Source organism: Rana temporaria, chromosome 4 (assembly GCF_905171775.1).
Source record: "Rana temporaria chromosome 4, aRanTem1.1, whole genome shotgun sequence".
NCBI lineage: Eukaryota > Metazoa > Chordata > Amphibia > Anura > Ranidae > Rana > Rana temporaria.
Window position 1 is genome coordinate 324,923,661 of NC_053492.1, and position 19,801 is coordinate 324,943,461.

General features: G+C 45.1%; 2 protein-coding genes across 2 annotated transcripts in view; both read left to right on the plus strand.

The window, feature by feature from the left end:
• The window catches only part of LOC120935736 (protein unc-93 homolog A-like), a 728,663-nt gene extending 709,348 nt beyond the window's left edge, over nt 1-19,315 (plus strand). Inside the window, exon 8 of the mRNA XM_040347796.1 lies at nt 18,984-19,315. Within this exon, the coding sequence (XP_040203730.1) occupies nt 18,984-19,252 (269 nt within the window). The 3' untranslated portion in view covers nt 19,253-19,315. The remainder of the gene's footprint in view (nt 1-18,983) is intronic.
• On the plus strand, nt 3,209-3,679 carry LOC120937450 (PSME3-interacting protein-like). The gene is given in 2 exon segments (XM_040350700.1): nt 3,209-3,299; nt 3,301-3,679. Coding segments are annotated over 2 exon segments (399 nt in total). The 5' UTR covers nt 3,209-3,230; the 3' UTR covers nt 3,631-3,679.
• Nucleotides 19,316-19,801: the final 486 nt, after the last annotated feature.

Genomic DNA, 19,801 nt, shown 5'->3' on the forward strand with positions numbered 1-19,801 from the left:
GGACTTCATTGATGCCTGGGGGATAAATTGCCCCCAACCGTTCGATCCAGAAAGTCTCCTTCTGGAGGATGCGCTTGTCCCAATGGCCCCCTCTTGGGTCTTCAGGTATGACCTCAAGGACAATGAAGTTTACCAGGGATACATCAAATTTGTGGTATAGACCTAGGTGTAATCATCTTTCCGTATTGAGAAAAGTAGATATGGTCATATATACGTTTTTTGAATTCCCTTATCGTCTTGCTGACGTAGAAGGCTCCGCATCGGCAGGACATGAGGTAAACTACCCCCTTGGTGGTACAATAGGCTTGAAATGAAGGACGAAAGGTTTCTCCATTTGGTAACTCAAATTTTGTACCTTGTTGTACCCATGGGCAGTATGTACATTGTCCACATCTGGTTAGGCCCCGAACCACCCCAGTTTGGTCTTGTTTGGGTTTATATTCGCTTGCAGTGAGTTTGTTTCCTATAGATGGACACCTACGGAACACGATCTCAGGTTTGTCTCTTACGTATTTACCCAGAATTGGATCTTCCCTAAGGAGATACCAATGTCGCTCCAGACAGCTACGGAGTGCTCCATGCTGTACAGCATATTTGGTGATAAATTTAGTTGTTTGTAACTGGTCAGAGATTTTAGGTTGTGAATATAATAAAGTTGTTCTGTCTCTCTGAAATGCTTTATTGTATGCTTTTCTTAAGAGACTTTTGCTGTAACCACGTTGTAGGAGTCTATTGCGGAGTTCCCTTGCCTGGTTTTTAAAGTCTGAATCGTAGGTGCAATTCCTGCGCAGACGAATATATTGCGCGTAAGGGATACTATGCACAAGGGATAAGGGGTGCGCACTATCAGCATGCAGCAAAGTGTTTCCTGCCGTGTCTTTCCGGTATAATTTTGTGCTGATATTATGATTACAATCTCGAAAGACTGAAACATCTAAAAAAGATATTGAATTGAGTTCCCAATTGTATGTAAATTTCAAATTAACCACATCCCGACCGCCGCATGTATATGTACGTCCACAGAATGGCACGTACAGGCAAATGGGCGTACATGTACGTCCTTGCCTTCTAGCGGGTGGGGGGTCCGATCGGGACCCCCCCCCCCGCTACATGCAGCGGTCGGGTTCCCTCGGGGAGCGATCCGGGACGACGGCGCGGCTATTTGTTTATAGCCGCTCCGTCGCGATCGCTCCTCGGAGCTGAAGAACGGGGAGAGCCGTGTGTAAACACGGCTTCCCCGTGCTTCACTGTGGCGGCGTATCGATCGAGTGATCTCTTATATAAGTGTAGCACTGACCCCCGAAGGAGCTGCTGGTTTAATTTGAGCCTGCACTCTACCAATAAACCCCACTAACTTGGCTCAATCCCCTTGGCACAGCTGTGATGCAATGCAATACAATACAATGTAAGACAATACAAAATACCTGTATTATAACCCCAGGATCCACTGACTGCACTTGGAGTGAAAAAAACAGTATGCCACAACAACTGGATACTTAACCAGAGATATATTTTACTGTGAAATATGCAAATAAGTGATTACAGTAATTGTGCTGTCATCCCAACGTAAGACGACAGCACAATTGATTTAAACATATGCTATTTGAAAACAGTATACATAAACATTTTATACCTGGGAGCTCCCCCTACTTTATTAGCTATGCGTGAGATCTCACTTAAAGTACTTGGTCTTGGATCTTCTTTTCTTCGCTAGCTAAAGTGATTTGTAATCCACAGTTTTGAAGAGTCAAATTGAGGTGAAAATGCTCCTGGTGTAACTGCAACAACTATTTTAAAAATCGCTTGAAACGTCAAATTAGATAGGCCTCAAACCTTCTCAGTGTCAGTTTGTCTGCTCCTCTGTTTAACTATAAATCCCAGTGAGGCCTGTATATGAGTCTAACTGCGTGTAAACTTAGCAAACTGTGGGTCATGACCCGCTCACCCACTGGATCGGAGCTCCGGGTAGTAACTTTTGTTCAGGGTCCTATGACTGCAACTTGTTTCTCCGTCAGCTCCGTTCAGCTCCGCTGGATGGATCCGGTTCTCCGACGCTCGCATGAGTGTCTCTCGGTCTCTGCAATCCGGCCACTGTCCTCTAGCTCCCTGAGCTCAGCCTTGGCTCCCTAGCAGCTCGGCATCAGCCTCCAGCAGCCTTTTGTTTACACTCCTGTCTCCCCTCGTCTCCAAGGCAACCAAAATCCTCAACCAAACATCTCTCTGCATTACCAGTATTTGGGTCTCTCCTCGTCTCCAAGGCAACCAAAATACTAAATAAAACATCTCTCTGCATTACCAGTATTTGGTCACTAGATGGCTCCAAATACTTAAACATAGCAATGTCCATAGACGTTGTATTAAAGTATGCAAACATCAATATACAAGAATGTCAGCGCTACATAAGGGAGACTCGATCAATGACGTCAGTCCTACAGCCACACCCCCCTACAGTTGTAAACACACATTAGGTGAACCCTAACTCCTACAGCGCCCCCTGTGGTTAACTCCCAAACTGCAACTGTCATTTTCACAATAAACAATGCAATTTAAATGCATTTTTTGCTGTGAAAATGACAATGGTCCCAAAAATGTGTCAAAATTGTCCGAAGTGTCCGCCATAATGTCGCAGTCACGAAAAAAAAAACGCTGATCGCCGCCATTAGTAGTAAAAAAAAATAATTAATAAAAATGCAATAAAACTATCCCCTATTTTGTAAACGCTATAAATTGTGTGCAAACCAATCGATAAACGCTTATTGCGATTTTTTTTTACTAAAAATAGGTCGAAGAATACGTATCGGCCTAAACTGAGGGAAAAATATTTTTTATATATGTTTTTGGGGGATATTTATTATAACAAAAAGTAAAAAATATTGCATTTTTTTCAAAATTGTCGCTTTATTTTTGTTTATAGCGCAAAAAATAAAAACCGCAGAGGTGATCAAATACCACCAAAAGAAAGCTCTATTTGTGGGGGAAAAAGGAAGCCAATTGTGTTTGGGAGCCACGTCGCACGACCGCGCAATTGTCTGTTAAAGCGACACAGTGCCGAATCGCAAAACCTGGCCTGGGCATTTAGCTGCCTAAAGGTCCGGGGCTTAAGTGGTTAAATTTGTTGATATTTAGTTTACATAGAAATTCATCAAGTGAGGCGGCCATCTTTTCGTCAGGCGCTTTTTTTGATTGGCCGGCTTTCCGTAGCGGCGGCCCGTGGTTGATGCTCTTCAAAAATGGCTGACAGCGAAGGAGGGGATTTTGTCATAAACAAAAAATTTGTGATAGAATCTGAATTGGAGGAAAAAAAGAATGCAAAGGCAAGAAGAATGGGAGAAGGTGCGGAAACCTGAAGATCCAGAAGAATGTCCAGAGGAAGTGTATGACCCTCGTTCTTTATATGAGAAGCTACAGGAACAGAAGGATAAGAAACAGCAAGAATATGAAGAACAGTTTAAATTCAAAAATATGGTGCGAGGCTTAGAAGAAGATGAATCTGCATTTTTAGATGAAGTTTCAAGAAAACAGGAAATGTTGGAAAAGGAGAGAAGAGAAGAAAAGAAGGAATTAAATGAGTTTTCGAAATGCCCGCACAATAGCAGCCACATCCACAGAGCACAAGAAGAAGGAGCCTGAGAAGAAGACTGTGGCAAAACCTTCTGACAACAAGAATACTAACTCCAATACTAACATTATCACATTGTACTGTATCATTTTTTCTTTTGTGTATTTTTTATGCATTAGATCTTGCGTTTGCAAGGTCTTTCAACTGCACATATATTGCTAAGCTTTTTTTCTATAGATGCTATTGCAGCCGCACTCCTCCGGGGGGAGCCTCACTTTCCCCCTTGTTTCTACTCCAGGGACCATTGAGCCGTTCATTCGTTCTAGCACTCTAGTGGCCACCCAAGCCGTTGTGGTAGGGATTTCACCTCCTCCTCCTAGTGAGGACTCAGGTGATCATCTTCCACTAACGGCAACCTAGGACTGTGTTTTCCACCTTCACCAGTCCTCTATCCATTGCGCTATCCAACGCCCTGGGATTTCCTATAAGTCCCAGGAGCGCTAGCGCCAGCCGGCGCATGCGCAATGGACCATTCTGGCCAGGTCGCGTGACGTCAGACGCCCATCTGACACACAGCGAGCGGGGTACTTAAAGCAGCCTGGCGTGTGTGCACTCTCCAGTCTGTGTGGAGAGAGCCACACCACACCACACCACACCACACATGGTGGCTAGACAATTCCCCTCCTTTGCACTCCAACAGGTAAGTCCAATGCTCCTCTCTAAGTCCATTCCAACTTATTATTGATTACTGGACATTATGGTTTTAGTCCTGGCCAGCTAACTTGTTTCCTTTCTCTTTTCCTGTTTGGCTGCCAAATTAAATTTTACAAGCATCAATGCTGCAGTACAAACTTTCCTGTCAGCATAAGTTCATGCAGTGACACCTTACAAAGCAACCCCAATCAGGTAACAATTATTGTCCTGAAAATATTTTGCTGGGCACTACTACATTTTTCAATGCTTTATAATAATCTTTTTGCGTAATATGCAATTCCATGTATCTATCCTGGGTAGTTATTATAATATATTATATATCACTATTTTGTAGTTATATTACCAAACAGGTAATTACTCAACCACTATATATCCTATACAATATATAAAATTAACCATTTAGCTCTTTATTGGTGCAATTGGACATCTAATTGTGTCAATTACCATTACCATGCACCATCAATTCAGCCATACATTGTGGCTAATAATGGCAGGTGTTTAAGTTTAAAGCATTACATTGGCTCAACCCATATTAAAAATTCACTTTCATCAATAGTGCATTTGTTGGAGTTGCAATTTGGGAGTCTCTTTTTTTCTCCCTTTTTTTTTTTTTTTTTTTTTTTGGGGTTAATTATCCAAAATATATATACACAATCACTATATACACAATCACTATATATATATATATATATATATATATATATATATATATATATATATATATATATATATATATATATATGTATTATATATATATATATTTTTTATTTTTTTTTCAGTTATCCGAGGTACCCCCTAGTTTGCTGAACGATATTTTGCGGCTTATTTACGGTCTCTGGCGACAAACTCAGTCCATCATCACTGACCCAGCTGGGTCTGGGTAGGTGGGGGCTCAACTTTGAGGAGTGCTCATTGCGCTGCAGCATCTTATGTTAAACACCATTCCAGTGGTGAGTATACTGTATGAGAATCCATATGTCGGTCCACCAAGTGGTCCGACATCCGGTTCTCCATATTATCTCAGAATATTGTTTGATACATATATATCTTTTATACTTTAGTTCCCAAGCTCCCGAGGAAGCGGGGACATCCCGCGAAACTAGTCGAGCAAATCGTGGAACTTTCCAAGTACATGTCAAGAATTGAACAGTGTGGACCCAGTTGGAACCAAAGTTCTCTAGTGGCTAATAACAACTATCACTACCTGTGGTCTAATTATCTGGTTCTATATTCTTATAACATGTTTTAAATATTATGTATCGATTGATGTATTAGCATCTTGTCTTGAAACTATTTAATTGTTCAATCATTATTAAAAATATTTTTGTATTCTTTTAACCAGTGCCTACAAAGTCCATTTTTTTTTTCTTTTTCTTTTTCCACAAATCCTCTATTACTCAGGATGTGGCACTGTAATTATCAAGGATGTTGATTGCCATCCAAGGGCCAAGCAATCATTTTCTAACGTGTCTGAAGGTGGGTCATCCCCTCTCTCCCGGGCTTGAATGGCTTTCTTCTGGGTTTACTTTTAATTGTTATTTTAAATTCTCCTGCAGGAGCCACTACTATGCTATGGGCGACTTCGATGTGACCCTGGACAGCATTACCTGTTGCACTGCCTGTAAGGTACTATTGCTATTGTGCTACTTGCACTGATCACTGACTGTGCCTTTTATAATCACGGTTTGTTTTCGATCCTGCAACAAGGACGTTTCCAATGCACCTGTGAGCCCATATGGAACTACCACTTTCCCCAGTACCAGTAGGTGGCGTGGCCACAGGGCTCTCTACTCCCTTTCATATCGGTTGCTGAAGGGTGGGTGGGGACTTTGTTTCGGGATCCAATGCTCACTGTGTTGGGGTTAGTAGAGCGGGGTGGGACGGGGTGGGGGTTTGGGTGGTCTTCTCACAGGTTCTTTGTGCAGAGAATGACCGCTCACAGTGGGGTTTGGTTGGTAAGTTCGCACCTATGATTGATTACTTTTTATTATTAATGCATCACTACTACCGACTGTATCGTGGGATTCATTATAAGTGGGGTACTGCATTGTTTACCTATTCTTGCATTGTTCCTGTACTAACTGTATTTACTAATGGCAGACACGGTTAAAATTCTTTCATGGAATGTCAGAGGGTTGAACTCACCTCACAAGCGGTCCCTGATGTTTTCCTATTTGAAAAAACACAAGCCTCATATTATTTGTCTCCAGGATACTCACCTTATGGGCCCTAAGCTGAAGTCCCTTAAACGTCCCTGGTTGGCCACTCAATATCATGCCACTTATTCCAGTTTTTTGCGCGGGGTCTCGATCTTGGTGGCAAAGGCCCTCACGGCTGAGACTTTGAGTGTAAAGTCGGACCACACGGGCCGATTTGTTTTATACTGACCTTGTGTATAGCTTCCTCGATTTTTACGTTGAGTAAACATATATATCCCGCCACCGTTCTCTCCAGAGGTTCTCTCCCACTTATCATTAATGTTACTATCCAGATTGCCGGGGCCCCTGCTTTTTGTTGGGCGATTTTAACGCTGTGCTTGACCCTACTGTGGACCGCTTGCGGGGTGGGGGCAGGCCCTAGCTCTCCTTTGTTGACTGGACCTGGGTATATTCTCTTACGGAGTTGTGGCGTTGGAAACACCCAGAAGACAGACAATTTTCCTGTCATTCGGACTCTTTCCACACGATGTCTCGCATAGATATGGCATTTGCCCCACGGCGGATGTGCTCCCACTGGTTCACTCGGTCAGGTATTTGCCCAGAGGAATATCGGACCATGCCCCCTTGCTGGTCGGTCTCCTTCTGCCAAAAACAGGCCCTCGGGTCTGGAGATTGCACTCTTATTGGCTTGAGGACGAGATTGTACAGACAGAGTGCCAAAAAAGTATGGCTGACTATTGGAATTTAAATCAGGGTACAACTGGACTCAGCAATGCCTGGGAGGCTTCCAAGGCAGTGCTGAGAGGATCCTTTATGTCAATTACGGGTATATTGCGTAATATTGCGTAAACAATCAACAGCGCACTGAAGAACTTGAACAGGCTTTGGTGCTGTCAGAAGCTGAGTACTCTAAGCGGCCCACAGCAGAAGCGTTGGCCTCCTGGCTACGTAGTCGCAGGGACTACTAAGTTAGGTTACTAGATCTCACTAAAAAACGTATGCTCTATGTCACACAGAAGACATTTGAGCATGGTAACAAAGCGGGTCGCCTACTCGCGTATATTACCAGAGCTGAGAGTGCCCCTATTTCTATTCCTAGGATATCAATCTCAGGGAATCAGATTAGAGACGTCCCTCAGGATATAGCAGAATCCTTTCTTTCTTTTTACCGTGACCTTTATACCTCCAGAGCCGACTACTTGGACGCGCAGCTTGACGATTATTTTAACCAAATGCCACTCCCTAAACTGACGGACCGGGTTCGGGAGGAGTTGGATGAGCCGCTGTCTGTGGAGGAACTTTCACTTGCAATCTCCCAGATGCCGGCTCATAAATCGCCAGGTTTGGACAGATTTCCAGTGGAATGGTACAATAAATTCCAACACCTTCTTGGCCCTCTTTTATTGATGAGGGAGGCGCTGATTGTTTTGCTTCTCAAACCCAGGAAAGATCCGTTGAAATGTGACTCTTACCGTTCGATATCCCTTATAAATGTGGATACCAAAATTTTGTTTAAAGCCCTGGCAAACCGTCTGAACAAGGTGATTTCTCACTTGGTGGGAAGAGATCAAGGTGGTTTTATTCCGGGTAGGTCGACCAGAATGAACATTCGTAGACGGTTCCATAACTTAACGTTTGCACACGACTGTCCATCGACTCGGATTGTGGTGTCCCTAGACACCTGCAAGGCCTTTGACAGTGTGGAATGGCCATACCTGTTCCGGGTCTTGCAGTTGTACGGTTTCAGCCCTCGTCTGGTTGCCTGGATCCGACTCCTCAATACCATGCCGCTTGCCCGTATTCGCATTAATTCGCAGGTCACTGACGCCTTCCAAATTACTAGGGGGACCAGGCAGGGCTGTCACCCCTTTTATTTGCCCTGGCCATGGACCCCCTCGCTATACGGATACACAATTCCCCACTTCTTAGGGGATTACCCATTAATGGTATAGAGGAGCGGATCTCGCTCTATGCCGACGATACACTGGTGTACTTGGCTGATGCCCAGGACTCGCTAACTTATTAGTAATGGTGTCTAACTTTGGGGACTTCTCGGGATTCCGAGTAAATTGGGAGAAGTCCATCATTTACCCCATAGATCGGTCACCTACTCTACAAATTCATTCAGACTCTAGATTACAGGTAGCCACCTTGTTTAGATATTTGGGTGTTGTGGTTCAATTGCCATTATTCCTGTATATTGCCAATAACCTTTGGCCCGGTAAAACTTCAGTTGCAGACCCAGACTAAACAGTGAAGGGATTTACCCCTGGATCTGATGGGGCGTGCCCACGTCCTAAAAATGATATATCTACCCAAACTACTGTATGTCCTGGCTAACGCCCCCTGCAAAATTCCTAAATCCTTTTTTAAAAGCATCGATTCGATTTGCATAGCGTTCCTTTGGAACGGTAAGGCCCCTAAAGTGGCGCTGGAGACGCTTGGACTTCCGTCACACCTAGCAGGATTAGCTTTCCCTGATTTTTACCTTTACTATCAGGCATCCCAAATGGTTAATACTCATGATTGGATACACCCTGATTCTAATAATGCATGCACCACTACTGAAGGGGCTATGGTTACATCGTTTGAGACATTGCATAACATTGTCTATCGTGGATGCACTCTGCCTGGACTGGGACTGACTGTGCTGCATACCTCACTATCCTTGTTTAAAACAGTGACTCAAGCATGCCCCGGGTTCATGGACAACGTCCCCAAATAATCCTCTATGGTTCAATCCGTCACTTCCGGAATTTAATTCTCTGCCTGATCCTCAGAGGTGGATTACCAGAGGGGTCAAATACTTGTGCAACAGGGCTTTAAATCCTTCACCCAGATGAGAGAAGACTTCGACTTGCCACCCGCTTATTTGTTCTTTTACTATCAGCTTAGACACGCTGCACAGGCTCAGTTTGGTTCCCTAGACCAGTGGTCATCAACCCTGTCCTGCAGGGCCCACTAACAGGCCAGGTTTGCAAGATAACTGAAATACATCACAGCTGATATCATTTGCTCCTCAATGATTGCAGTATTCTAGACTGCATCTCCCCAAGGTAATACATAAAACCTGGCCTGTTAGTGGGCCCTGCAGGACAGGGTTGATGACCACTGCCCTAGACAGTCCGTTTATGACTCCTGACTTAGAAAAACTTTTGCGTTCCCTGGACCGAACAAAACTTATTTCTACCTATTATTTAGCTCTGGCTGTGAACTCTAACCCTAGATTTAAGACATCGCAACGAAAATGGGAATCCCTAGACATTTCTATGACGGAGGATGACTGGTCCGAGTTCTGTGACACTTTCAAGACTTCTGTTATATCCTCCAGGGACAGAGTGATCCAACTAAAAATTTTCCACCAATCTCACTTAACCCCCGGCTAAGATGTACAGAATGGGCATATTACCCTCGGCTGAGTGTTTTCGAGGATGTGGTCACGCTGCCGATTTTGGAGTTGCCCCGTTGTGCGGGACTTCTGGAGAAGTATAGGATCCTTCCTATTAATGGCCAACATTGCCCCCACACTAGTAAAACAGTAACACTGTAATTGCCATTTTTTTTTTTTTAAATTGTTTATTTATAGATTTTCAAATCAGACAAAGTAATCACAAAATCCAGACATTTGAATGATGAAAAAAAATGCGAGGAATATACAGTCACATTTATAACAGGACACAGACAAATCTGGTTGTATACAAGTTAGTTATACCATAAAATTGAAAATAAGTGGTGAGTTCAACATGAACAACTTATCATGGCTCTGCTGAGCAGAAGGATATATCAAACAATCTCTGACCTATGTAGAGAAAGAAGGGGGGAGAAAAGAAATACAATAAAATAAAAAGGGGGACATCCTCCTATACAAAACTGTAGGGGCAATGGGTATGCAGCTATGGTAGAGTGGAATGAGGCTCCGTGTTAAATTCAGAAGAATCCCATCTCTCCCAGATAGCTTCGAATTTGGGTAAAGAGTCATCTATAACCGCTGTAAGACGTTCCATTCTTCTAATGTCCGCAACTGTCGATAAAAATTGTGCAAAAGTGGGAGGGGAGGTAGCTCTCCAGCGTTGAGGTATGACACGTTTGGCTGCCAGTAAAAGAAACGTCATTAGTTTGCCAAGATTTTTTGGGATTTTCGGGAGTGGTAAGCCCAATAACATATGTAAAGGCTGAAAGGGCACGTCTATTTCTAGAACCTTCACCAGGAGATTATGGACTTGTGACCAAAAGGGAGTAATTACCGGACAATCCCAAAAGATGTGGAGGTGTGTACCTACAGAGGAACCACATCTCCAGCATTGGCTGTGCGGGGACAACTTATGTGCTGCTAAAAATTCAGGGGTTCTGTACCAGAACATAAGTATTTTATATGTAGTTTCTTTCTGAGCTACACATCTAGAGGCTCTAGAGGAAGCGTCCCAAATTCGTCTCCACTCTGTCAATGTGATGGGCTTGCACAATATGTGGGACCATCTCCTCATGTATGAGTGAGTATTTTCAGAGAGGGGAGAGGCTGAATGTAAAATTTTGTAGATAGTGGAAATTTGGTGAAGTTCGTGAGGTCCTCTAGAACATATCAGTTCGAAGTCAGTAGGGACGTTAAGGGTCAGTTGGGGGGACCGGGAAGCGAAGAAATGTCTAATCTGTAGGAAGGAATAAAAAAGGGTTTTCGGGATATTATGTTTTGATTGTAGGTCTGTGAAAGATAATAATGTACGCGTTATTGGGTGCACTAGGTGACGAAGTTGAAATATGTTTGCATGGGTCCAGGGTAACATTGAGTCGTAGGATAGGCTATCAGGAATTTCAGGGTTAAAGAGGATATTTATTAGGGGTGGGCAAGGGGACGATAAAGAAAATTTACTAGAACAGCGTTTCCAAATTAAGAGAGTAAATAGCATCGGATTCAGACAGACCTTTCGTATATGAGCAAAGGATTTGTCGGATGAGGGCCACAACAATGAGCACGGATGGGCAGGGACTGTAATTCCCATCTCTATTTCAGACCATCTGTTTGGGGCAAATCTAGATGTCCATGAGGTTATAGCTTTTAAGTGAGTGGCATAATAGTACTTGACTATATCGGGAGCACCTAAGCCACCCTGTGAGCGGGGGGCCATGAGGACTGAGCTGGTTATTCTATGGGAGGTGTTATTCCAGATAAAGTTTAAAAAGTTCCTATGTAATGCTTTCAGTTGGGTCATGGGAATCTGTACGGGAAGAGTTTCAAAGAAGTACAATAGTTTAGGGAGTATAGACATTTTGAGGACATTTATCCTTCCGATGAGAGACAACGGAAGCTTCGTCCACAATTTCAGTAATCTACCTATTTCAATAAATAAAGGAGGGAAATTAACCTGGTATAGGGTAGAATAAAGGTTGGACAGACGTACCCCTAAATATTTCAGAGATTGGTTGCACCAGCGATAATTGAAATTACTTTGCAGAGAGGCGAGTGCATCCGCCGGGATATTTATAGGGAGGGCCTCTGTTTTGGTTGAGTTAATCTTAAAACCGGAGAGGCTACTAAATAAGTCTAGAGTAATGTGGAGGGAAGGAAGGGAGATATGTGGGCGAGTGATTGTTAGCAATATGTCATCCGCAAAGAGTGAGAGTTTGTACTCCTCCTGTCTCAGCGCCACCCCCCTTATATCTGGATGGGATCTAATAGCCGCAGCCAAGGGCTCCAGACTTAAAATAAATAAAAGAGGAGACAGGGGACAACCCTGTCTCGTACCGTTACTCAAGGGGAATGGCGATGAGACGTAGGAAGCCAATCGAACCTGGGAAGTGGGTATGGAGTACAACGCCTTTAAGGCCTGCATAAATGGGCCTGAAAAACCATATTTTGTCAAGGTGGCAAACATAAAGGACCAATTTAGACGGTCAAAAGCTTTTTGTGCATCTAAGCTCAACACGATAGCAGGTCTCCCAGTCTTGGTCAGAAGGTCAATAGTAATTGCCATTTTTGCCACTGTAATAATAGTCATAGCCAAAATTGCCCCCACACTAGTAAACAGTAACACTGGGCCAAATTCTCAAAAGAGATACGCAGGCGGAACTGCTGTTCAGCCTGCGTATCTCTGTGCCTAACTTTGGAAACGATCCTCAAAAGGATTTTTCCAAAGTTAGGCAGAAGATCTGACATCTGTAAGACACTTACACTGTCAGATCTTAGGATGCAGTACCGCATCCGCCGCTGGGGGCATTTCTCATTGAAATGCCGCTTTGCGTATGCAAATGAGGACTTAAGCAGATCCACAAAGCTTTTAAGCATTGTGGTTTCTGCGTAAGTTCCGATTTGCTTGCGCAAAATTAGGGCTGGTTTTACAATGTGGAAAGTTAGTAACACCATGTAAAAGCACATTCAAGCGACGGCATTTGGTATGCATTCCTGAGGGAGAACTCCACGGCAATTTGTAAAATCAAAACCGGCATGGGTTCCCCCCCAGGAGCATACCAGGCCCTTAGGTCTGGTATGGGTTGTAAGGAGACCCCCCCCTACAATCCATACCAGACCCGTATCCAAAGCACGCTACCCGGCCGGCCAGGAATGGGAGTGGGGATGAGCGAGTGCCCCTCCTGAGCCGTACTAGGCCGCATGCCCTCAACATGGGGGGGTTGGGTGCTCTGGGGCAGGGGGGCGCACTGCGGGCCCCACCACCCCAGAGCACCCTGTCCCCATGTTGATGAGGACAGGACCTCTTCCCGACAACCCTGGCTGTTGGTTGTCGGGGTCTGCGGGCGGGGGCTTATCGGAATCTGGGAGTCCCCTCAAATAAGGGGGCCCCCAGATACCGGCCCCCCACCCTAAGTGAATGGATATGGGGTACATCGTACCCCTACCCATTCACCTGGAGGCAAAGTGATAGTTATTAAACACACGACACAAGGGTTTTTAAAATCATTTATTAGTCTGCTCCGGAGGCCCCCCCTGTCTTCTTTAGCTCTAATACCAGGGGTGGCTTCTTCTTCCGCTCTCCGGGGGTCTTCTTCCGCTCTCCGGGGGGGGTCTTCTCCGCTCTCCGGGGGGGCTTCTTCTTCCGCTCTCCGGGGGGGGTCTTCTCCATTCTCCGGGGGTCTTCTCCTATCTTCGCCGCTCTCCGCTGTTGACTCGGCGCACCCCGGTTCTTCTCCAGCTGTCCGGTGCCTTCTCCTTCAGCGCTAGCTGCCTGCTATCTTCGTGTGTTAGCTCAATTACTAGCAGGCAGCCAGCGCGGTCTTCTGTGACGTCATCTTCTTCTCTTCTCTTCTTCTCCCTTCTTCCGATGTTGACCCGACGCCTCTTCTCGCTGCAATGATGGAAGCGCGCCTTGCATCCGATTTATTAAGGCCTCACCGTCCCATCATGCTCCGGTAGGTACCCACGTAGAAGAAGATGACGTCACAGAAGACCGCGCTGGCTGCCTGCTAGTAATTGAGCTAACACACGAAGATAGCAGGCAGCCAGCGCTGAAGGAGAAGGCACCGGACAGCTGGAGAAGAACCGGGGTGCGCCGAGTCAACAGCGGAAAGCGGTGAAGATAGAAGAAGACCCCCGGAGAGCGGAGAAGCCCCCCCCCCCCGGAGAGCGGAAGAAGAACCCCCCCCCCCGGAGAGCGGAGAAGACCCCCGGAGAGCAGAAGAAGAAGCCCCCCCTGGTATTAGAGCTAAAGAAGACAGGGGGGGCCTCCGGAGCAGACTAATAAATGATATTAAACACACGACACAAGGGTTTTTAAAAACTATCACTTTGCCTCCAGGTGAATGGGTAGGGGTACGATGTACCCCATATCCATTCACTTAGGGTGGGGGGCCGGTATCTTGGAGCCCCCTTATTTGAGGGGACTCCCAGATTCCGATAAGCCCCCGCCCGCAGACCCCGACAACCAACGGCCAGGGTTGTCGGGAAGAGGTCCTGTCCTCATCAACATGGGGACAGGGTGCTCTGGGGTGGGGGTGCTCTGGGGTGGGGGGGCCCGGCAGTGCGCCCCCCTGCCCCAGAGCACCCAACCCCCCCCATGTTGAGGGCATGCGGCCTGGTACGGCTCAGGAGGGGGGGGCACTCGCTCGTCCCCACTCCCATTCCTGGCCGGCCGGGTAGCGTGCTTTGGATACGGGTCTGGTATGGATTGTAGGGGGACCCCCTACGTCGAATTTTTACAACCCATACCAGACCTAAGGGCCTGGTATGCTCCTGGGGGGGGGAACCCATGCCGGTTTTTTATTTGAAAATTGGCATGGAGTTCTCCCTCTCAGGAATGCATGCAATTTTTTTTTTTTTATTTATTTTTTTTTTTTCGACGCAACTTTTTTTTACCCGGCGCGATACACAAAACTCGGCGTAAAGTAACTTCGCGCATGCGCAGTACGGCCGGCGCGTGAGCGCGCCTCATTTAAATGGGAATCGCCCCCTGATGAAGAGGAACGCCTTACGCCGGCCAGATTTAAGTTACACAGCCTGAAATTTCTAGGTAAGTGCTTTGTGGATCGGGCACTTAGGTAGAAATTTTAAGGCAGTGTAACTTAAATGGGATTTTTTAAGTTGCGCCAGGTTTTTGTGGATATGCCCCACTGTGTGTATAGCCATTTTTCCCACTGTAATAGCCATTAGCCAACTCACTGTACTGATGTACTCGGTCCGTCTCACTGTACTCAGGTTGCATGCAAAGTCAGCGCGCTCTTGCAGAATAGAAAAGATCCACAAGCAGAGGGAGAGGTGATGACGTCAGTGCGCACCGCCGAGTGTACCAAGATGGCCGACCGCTCCGGAGCTAGGCCAATGCCGCGGTGTTTCCTAAGACTGAAAAGCGCAAATCGTCTCTCACCAAACTTTTACTAACACGCAGTAACACGAAATCAGCAAAAGCAGCCCCAAGGGTGGCGTCATCCACATGGAACTACCCCTTTATAGTGCCGTCATACATGTTGTACGTCACCGCGCTTTGCTAGAGAATTGTTTAAAACCGACCGTGTGTGGGCAACGTCGTTTTAATGATTAAGTTGGAAAAAACATTGTTTTTTCGACATGCTGAAAAACATTGTTTTTAAGGCCGCGTACACACGGGCAAACATGTACGATGAAACCGGTCCGCCAGACCGTTTTCACCGTACATGTCTGCCCGGGGATTTCTGTACGATGGCTGTACTAACCATCGTACAGAAATCCGCGCGTAAACAATACGCGGGGCGTGTCCAAGCCGTCGCCGCGGCGACGTGGGCGGCCCTGCCAGTTAAATGCTTCCACGCATGCGTCAAAGTCATTCGACGCATGCGAGGGATGTCGGGCGCTCAGACATGTACGGTAGGTCTGTACAGACGCCCGAACATGTCCGAGCGGGCAGGATTCCAGCGGACTGTTTTAAAACAAGTCCAGAAATATTTGCCCGCTGGGAAAAGGCCCGGCGGACAACTGTTTGCTGGAATCCTGCACGCTCGGGCCTACACACGACCGAACATGTCTGCTGAAACTGGTCCGCGGACCAGTTTCAGCAGACATGTTCGGTCGTCTGTACGGCCCATTACATGCCGAAAATAGATTCAAAAGGAGACACCCTTGAATTTGGCACTAGAGTCAAACACTACTCTGATTTGACCTGGCTTTATAGGATGATACATTCCGAATATAGGGAGGTACCAACACTCTTCAGAGTCTTTAAGGGTGAGAGCTATCTCGACGTGACCATTCTCAAAAGATCTTCCCCCATTAAAGAAAATAAATGTTCTCTCATCTCTGGGTTTCTTTGTAAATTACCTCTAAGGGAAGCGACAGGTTGTAGCACTTGTTTTTTATTATTGGGTAAGCGTTGTCTCTGTGCGACCCGGCAATTTTTTTTTTTTTTTTTTTTGTGCTATCTTTGAATAGTCCTTGATTCCATTATTGTCATCTTTAGTTCTTTGAAAGGCAAATTGTCACTAGTGGGGCTTGTGAAGGGACAAGACAAGTGGGTGGTGTAGGCCGATTCTGTTACAAGGAAATGGTTGTGGCATGGCCGGAAGAGAGGATGTCCATTCTCTAGGGTATTTGTGTGCATGCTTCCTATGATGACCCATCCAAGGTCTAACAAGAAGCATTGTTAGGACCATTAATCTGAGCTCTTGATTTGTGGACTCGTAAGATATATCTCCCAAGGAGTAGCATAATCTGAGCCTGAGGATCAAGTTCTGGTATCAGATGCGCTATGCGTTTAAAGTGTGGGTGATGAGCAGCCACATCTGGTGTAGGAATTTCAGATCTATGGTCAGGGATCTGGTTGCGTTCTATAAGAGTTGGCAAAGACAAGCATGACTGTCCGTCAATGGACTCCATTTGGTAGCTGAATGCTCTCCTCCCCGCCGTGTCCACTATTCCTGCACAAGTTTTTAAGGAGTAGGGGATTGCTGGGGCCGTTAATGCCAAAGATGTCAAAGAAGGTTGAGCTGGCTAAAGACTTGTTACTCTGGTCATCCAGAATTGCTTAATAGCTTTGTCTTTTTAGCCCGCTAGGTAGACTCTGACTAGGCAGATTTTGGAGCAGGACCTGCCACCTATGACTCCTTTGCAGACCTCTGTACATTGTAAAGTGATCCCTGGTGTAGTTGTAGTTGCCATGCTCACTAGTGCTGAGAGTGTAAAGTCCATTGGACGTAAACCTGTGTTGTGATCTGAGCTGTCACATTCTGTGCATTTTAAATTGACCTTACAGTCCTTGGCGAGGAGCAGCACCTGTAGCAGATGTGGTTCTCCTTGAGGAAGGCCTTGCGATCCTGCAGGGTTTTCTCTCTGAAGGCACTGCATTTTAGGAGAGCATGTGGCTTCCGATGCAAGGGACACTGCTTACCAGGATCTTTGACCTTTGTCTCCGAGTTAGAAGCTGGCAGACCTGTGAAAAGAATCTGGAGGAGTCATGTTAGTTTTGTGTACTGCTACTGGAGGTTTGCGAGGGTTAAGTCCGTAGCACTTTTCGCTGTGAAAATTACAATGGTCCCAAAAATGTGTCAAAAGTGTCCGCCATAATGTCGTAGTCACAAAAAAAAAAAAAAAAAAAAATCGCTGATCGCCGCCATTACTAGTAAAAAAAAAAAATAATAATAAAAATGGCATAAAACTATCCCCTATTTTGTAAACGCTATAACTTTTGCGCAAACCAATCAATAAACGCTTATTGCGATTTTTTTTTTTTTTAATACGTATCGGCCTAAACTGAGGAAAAAAATGTTTTTTTTATATATATATATATTTTTGGAGATATTTATTATAGCATAAAATATAGAATTATTTTTAAAATGGTCGCTCTATTTTTGTTTATAGCGCAAAAAATAAAAACCGCAGAGGTGATCAAATACCACCAAAAGAGAACAATTTGTGGGAAAAAAAAGGACGCCAATTTTGTTTGGGAGCCACGTCGCACGACCGCGCAATTGTCAATTAAAGCGACACCGTGCCGAATAGCAAAAGGGGCCAGGTCCTTTACCTGCATAATGGTCCGGGTCTTAAGTGGTTAAATGTTGATTGATGTAATCTGAAGTTTGTTGTAGAGAATCTTGAGTTTCAGCTTCTGGGTCAAGAATATTGCTGCGTCTGCTACATTCACTTCTCGGGTATACAGCTAATTCTAAGGCCTCTGCTTCGGCTATGGCGGCTGCTGCTTCCTTCTCTACAGTGAGTTTCTCTAGGGCTACTTCTAGGAGGGCTTCCTCAGCCTCTTGTGTCTTTAGCCTCACTTTCTCCTTTTTGATCTGCATTTCTTGCTCGGCAAAGGCTGCTCGGGCTTGGCGGCTTCAGCTTTTGCATGTGCGATAGCGAGTGCATTGCTTGTGGAGGAAGATCTAGAGGAGCCGAAAACTTGGGACCTTGTCTTGAGTGAGGATGCCTGGCTATGTGACATGCTGCTTGCAGGAATGCTTGACTGTGTAGAGACTGCTGTATTGCCATATGCAGGTGACTGACTGCACTGATAGGGTAGCAGGCCTCTGTGTAGTCACTGTCCCAAATCCCGCTTGCTGGATAGCCGCTGTTTCACTGTTCTGTTCTCACTACACGTTTGCACCTGGTGTGTATGTAGCTCAACATACAGTTTATACCTAGAATCCTAAAATAACCAGACTGTCTGTAACTTTGGATCTTTATTACAATGAGCAGGTGGTGGTCGTCATATAAGAATAGGATGTACATGCAGTAAAACTAGAAATTAACAGATAAATTAACATAGTAGACATTTGTTTATGTAATTCTTATAAGTATACAGGTAAACAATCTTGAGCATACCAGTGATGCTACCTTAGAAGGACCAGGATTTTCCAAAGAAACACGTGGTGCAGGCTTAGCTGGCGCCATGCGGTCTGTCCCAGTGGAAAAGGTGAAAGAGTTGTAAATGTATATTCACCATAGAACATTGCTCAAGTGGCATCTAGTGGACAATGTTGGTATTGCAAGTCCAGAAGGCATGACAAAGATTCTGCTCACAGGTATAGTGTGAAGTTTTAACAAGATATACACAGAGAATTGTTTGGGGTTTAATGACACGTTGACTAAGCTTTGAATAAAATTGATTCCAATTAAACATTAAAAATGTTTTTTTTTTTCACAGCTCTTTATGGAGTATTGTTTGACAAGAACAAAGAAGCTGCTTTTGCCAATTATCGTCTGTGGGAGTCTTTGGGATTCGTTATAGCTTATGGGTACAGCAATTTTTTGTGTGTATCTGCAAAATTGTATATATTGCTTTCTGTACTTTTCCTTGGAATAACACTTTATGCTGTAGTTGAATATATTGAAAAAAAAGAGAGAACGCTAAGCAGTGAAGCAAATGAAGTACTGGGTAAAAAGGGCTGCCTTTACCAGCAGACTAAAATGTAAAATTATATCATGTTAGGCATATGTTTGATCACAGTTTGCATGGTCAATAAATATTCAATATTATTTAATTATGTGTGAACATCACTCCACTGGTGTTAAATAACATTTAATTAATTATTATTTATGATTTTAACAGATTTTAAAGGGACAAAAAGTGTATTTGGTGTGTGTTCAATTACTCAATTCATGACTTTGTAGTACAGATGGTGCATTTTTAAAGAAAATATTAGTATTACAAGGGTATACAACAGAATTCCATTCTCCTGTTCACTCCAGGACTTGTAAATGTACCTCAAGCAGGGCCGGTGCAAGGATTTTTGCCAACTAAGGCGAAGGTGCATTTTGCCTCAGACAAGGAGAGGAGGAGGGAGCGGAGCACTCTGGCACTTGAGCGCCACCACCTCTGTGGCGCCTGGGTGAACTGCACCCCGCACGGCGCACTCATAGTGGAAGCCAAGCAAGCGGCTTCAGCTTGTTCTTGTTCTTGAGGTCTCGTTCGGGCGGCCGGCCGCAACCAATTTTCCACCCTGGCTGGCGCTACCGCCGTAA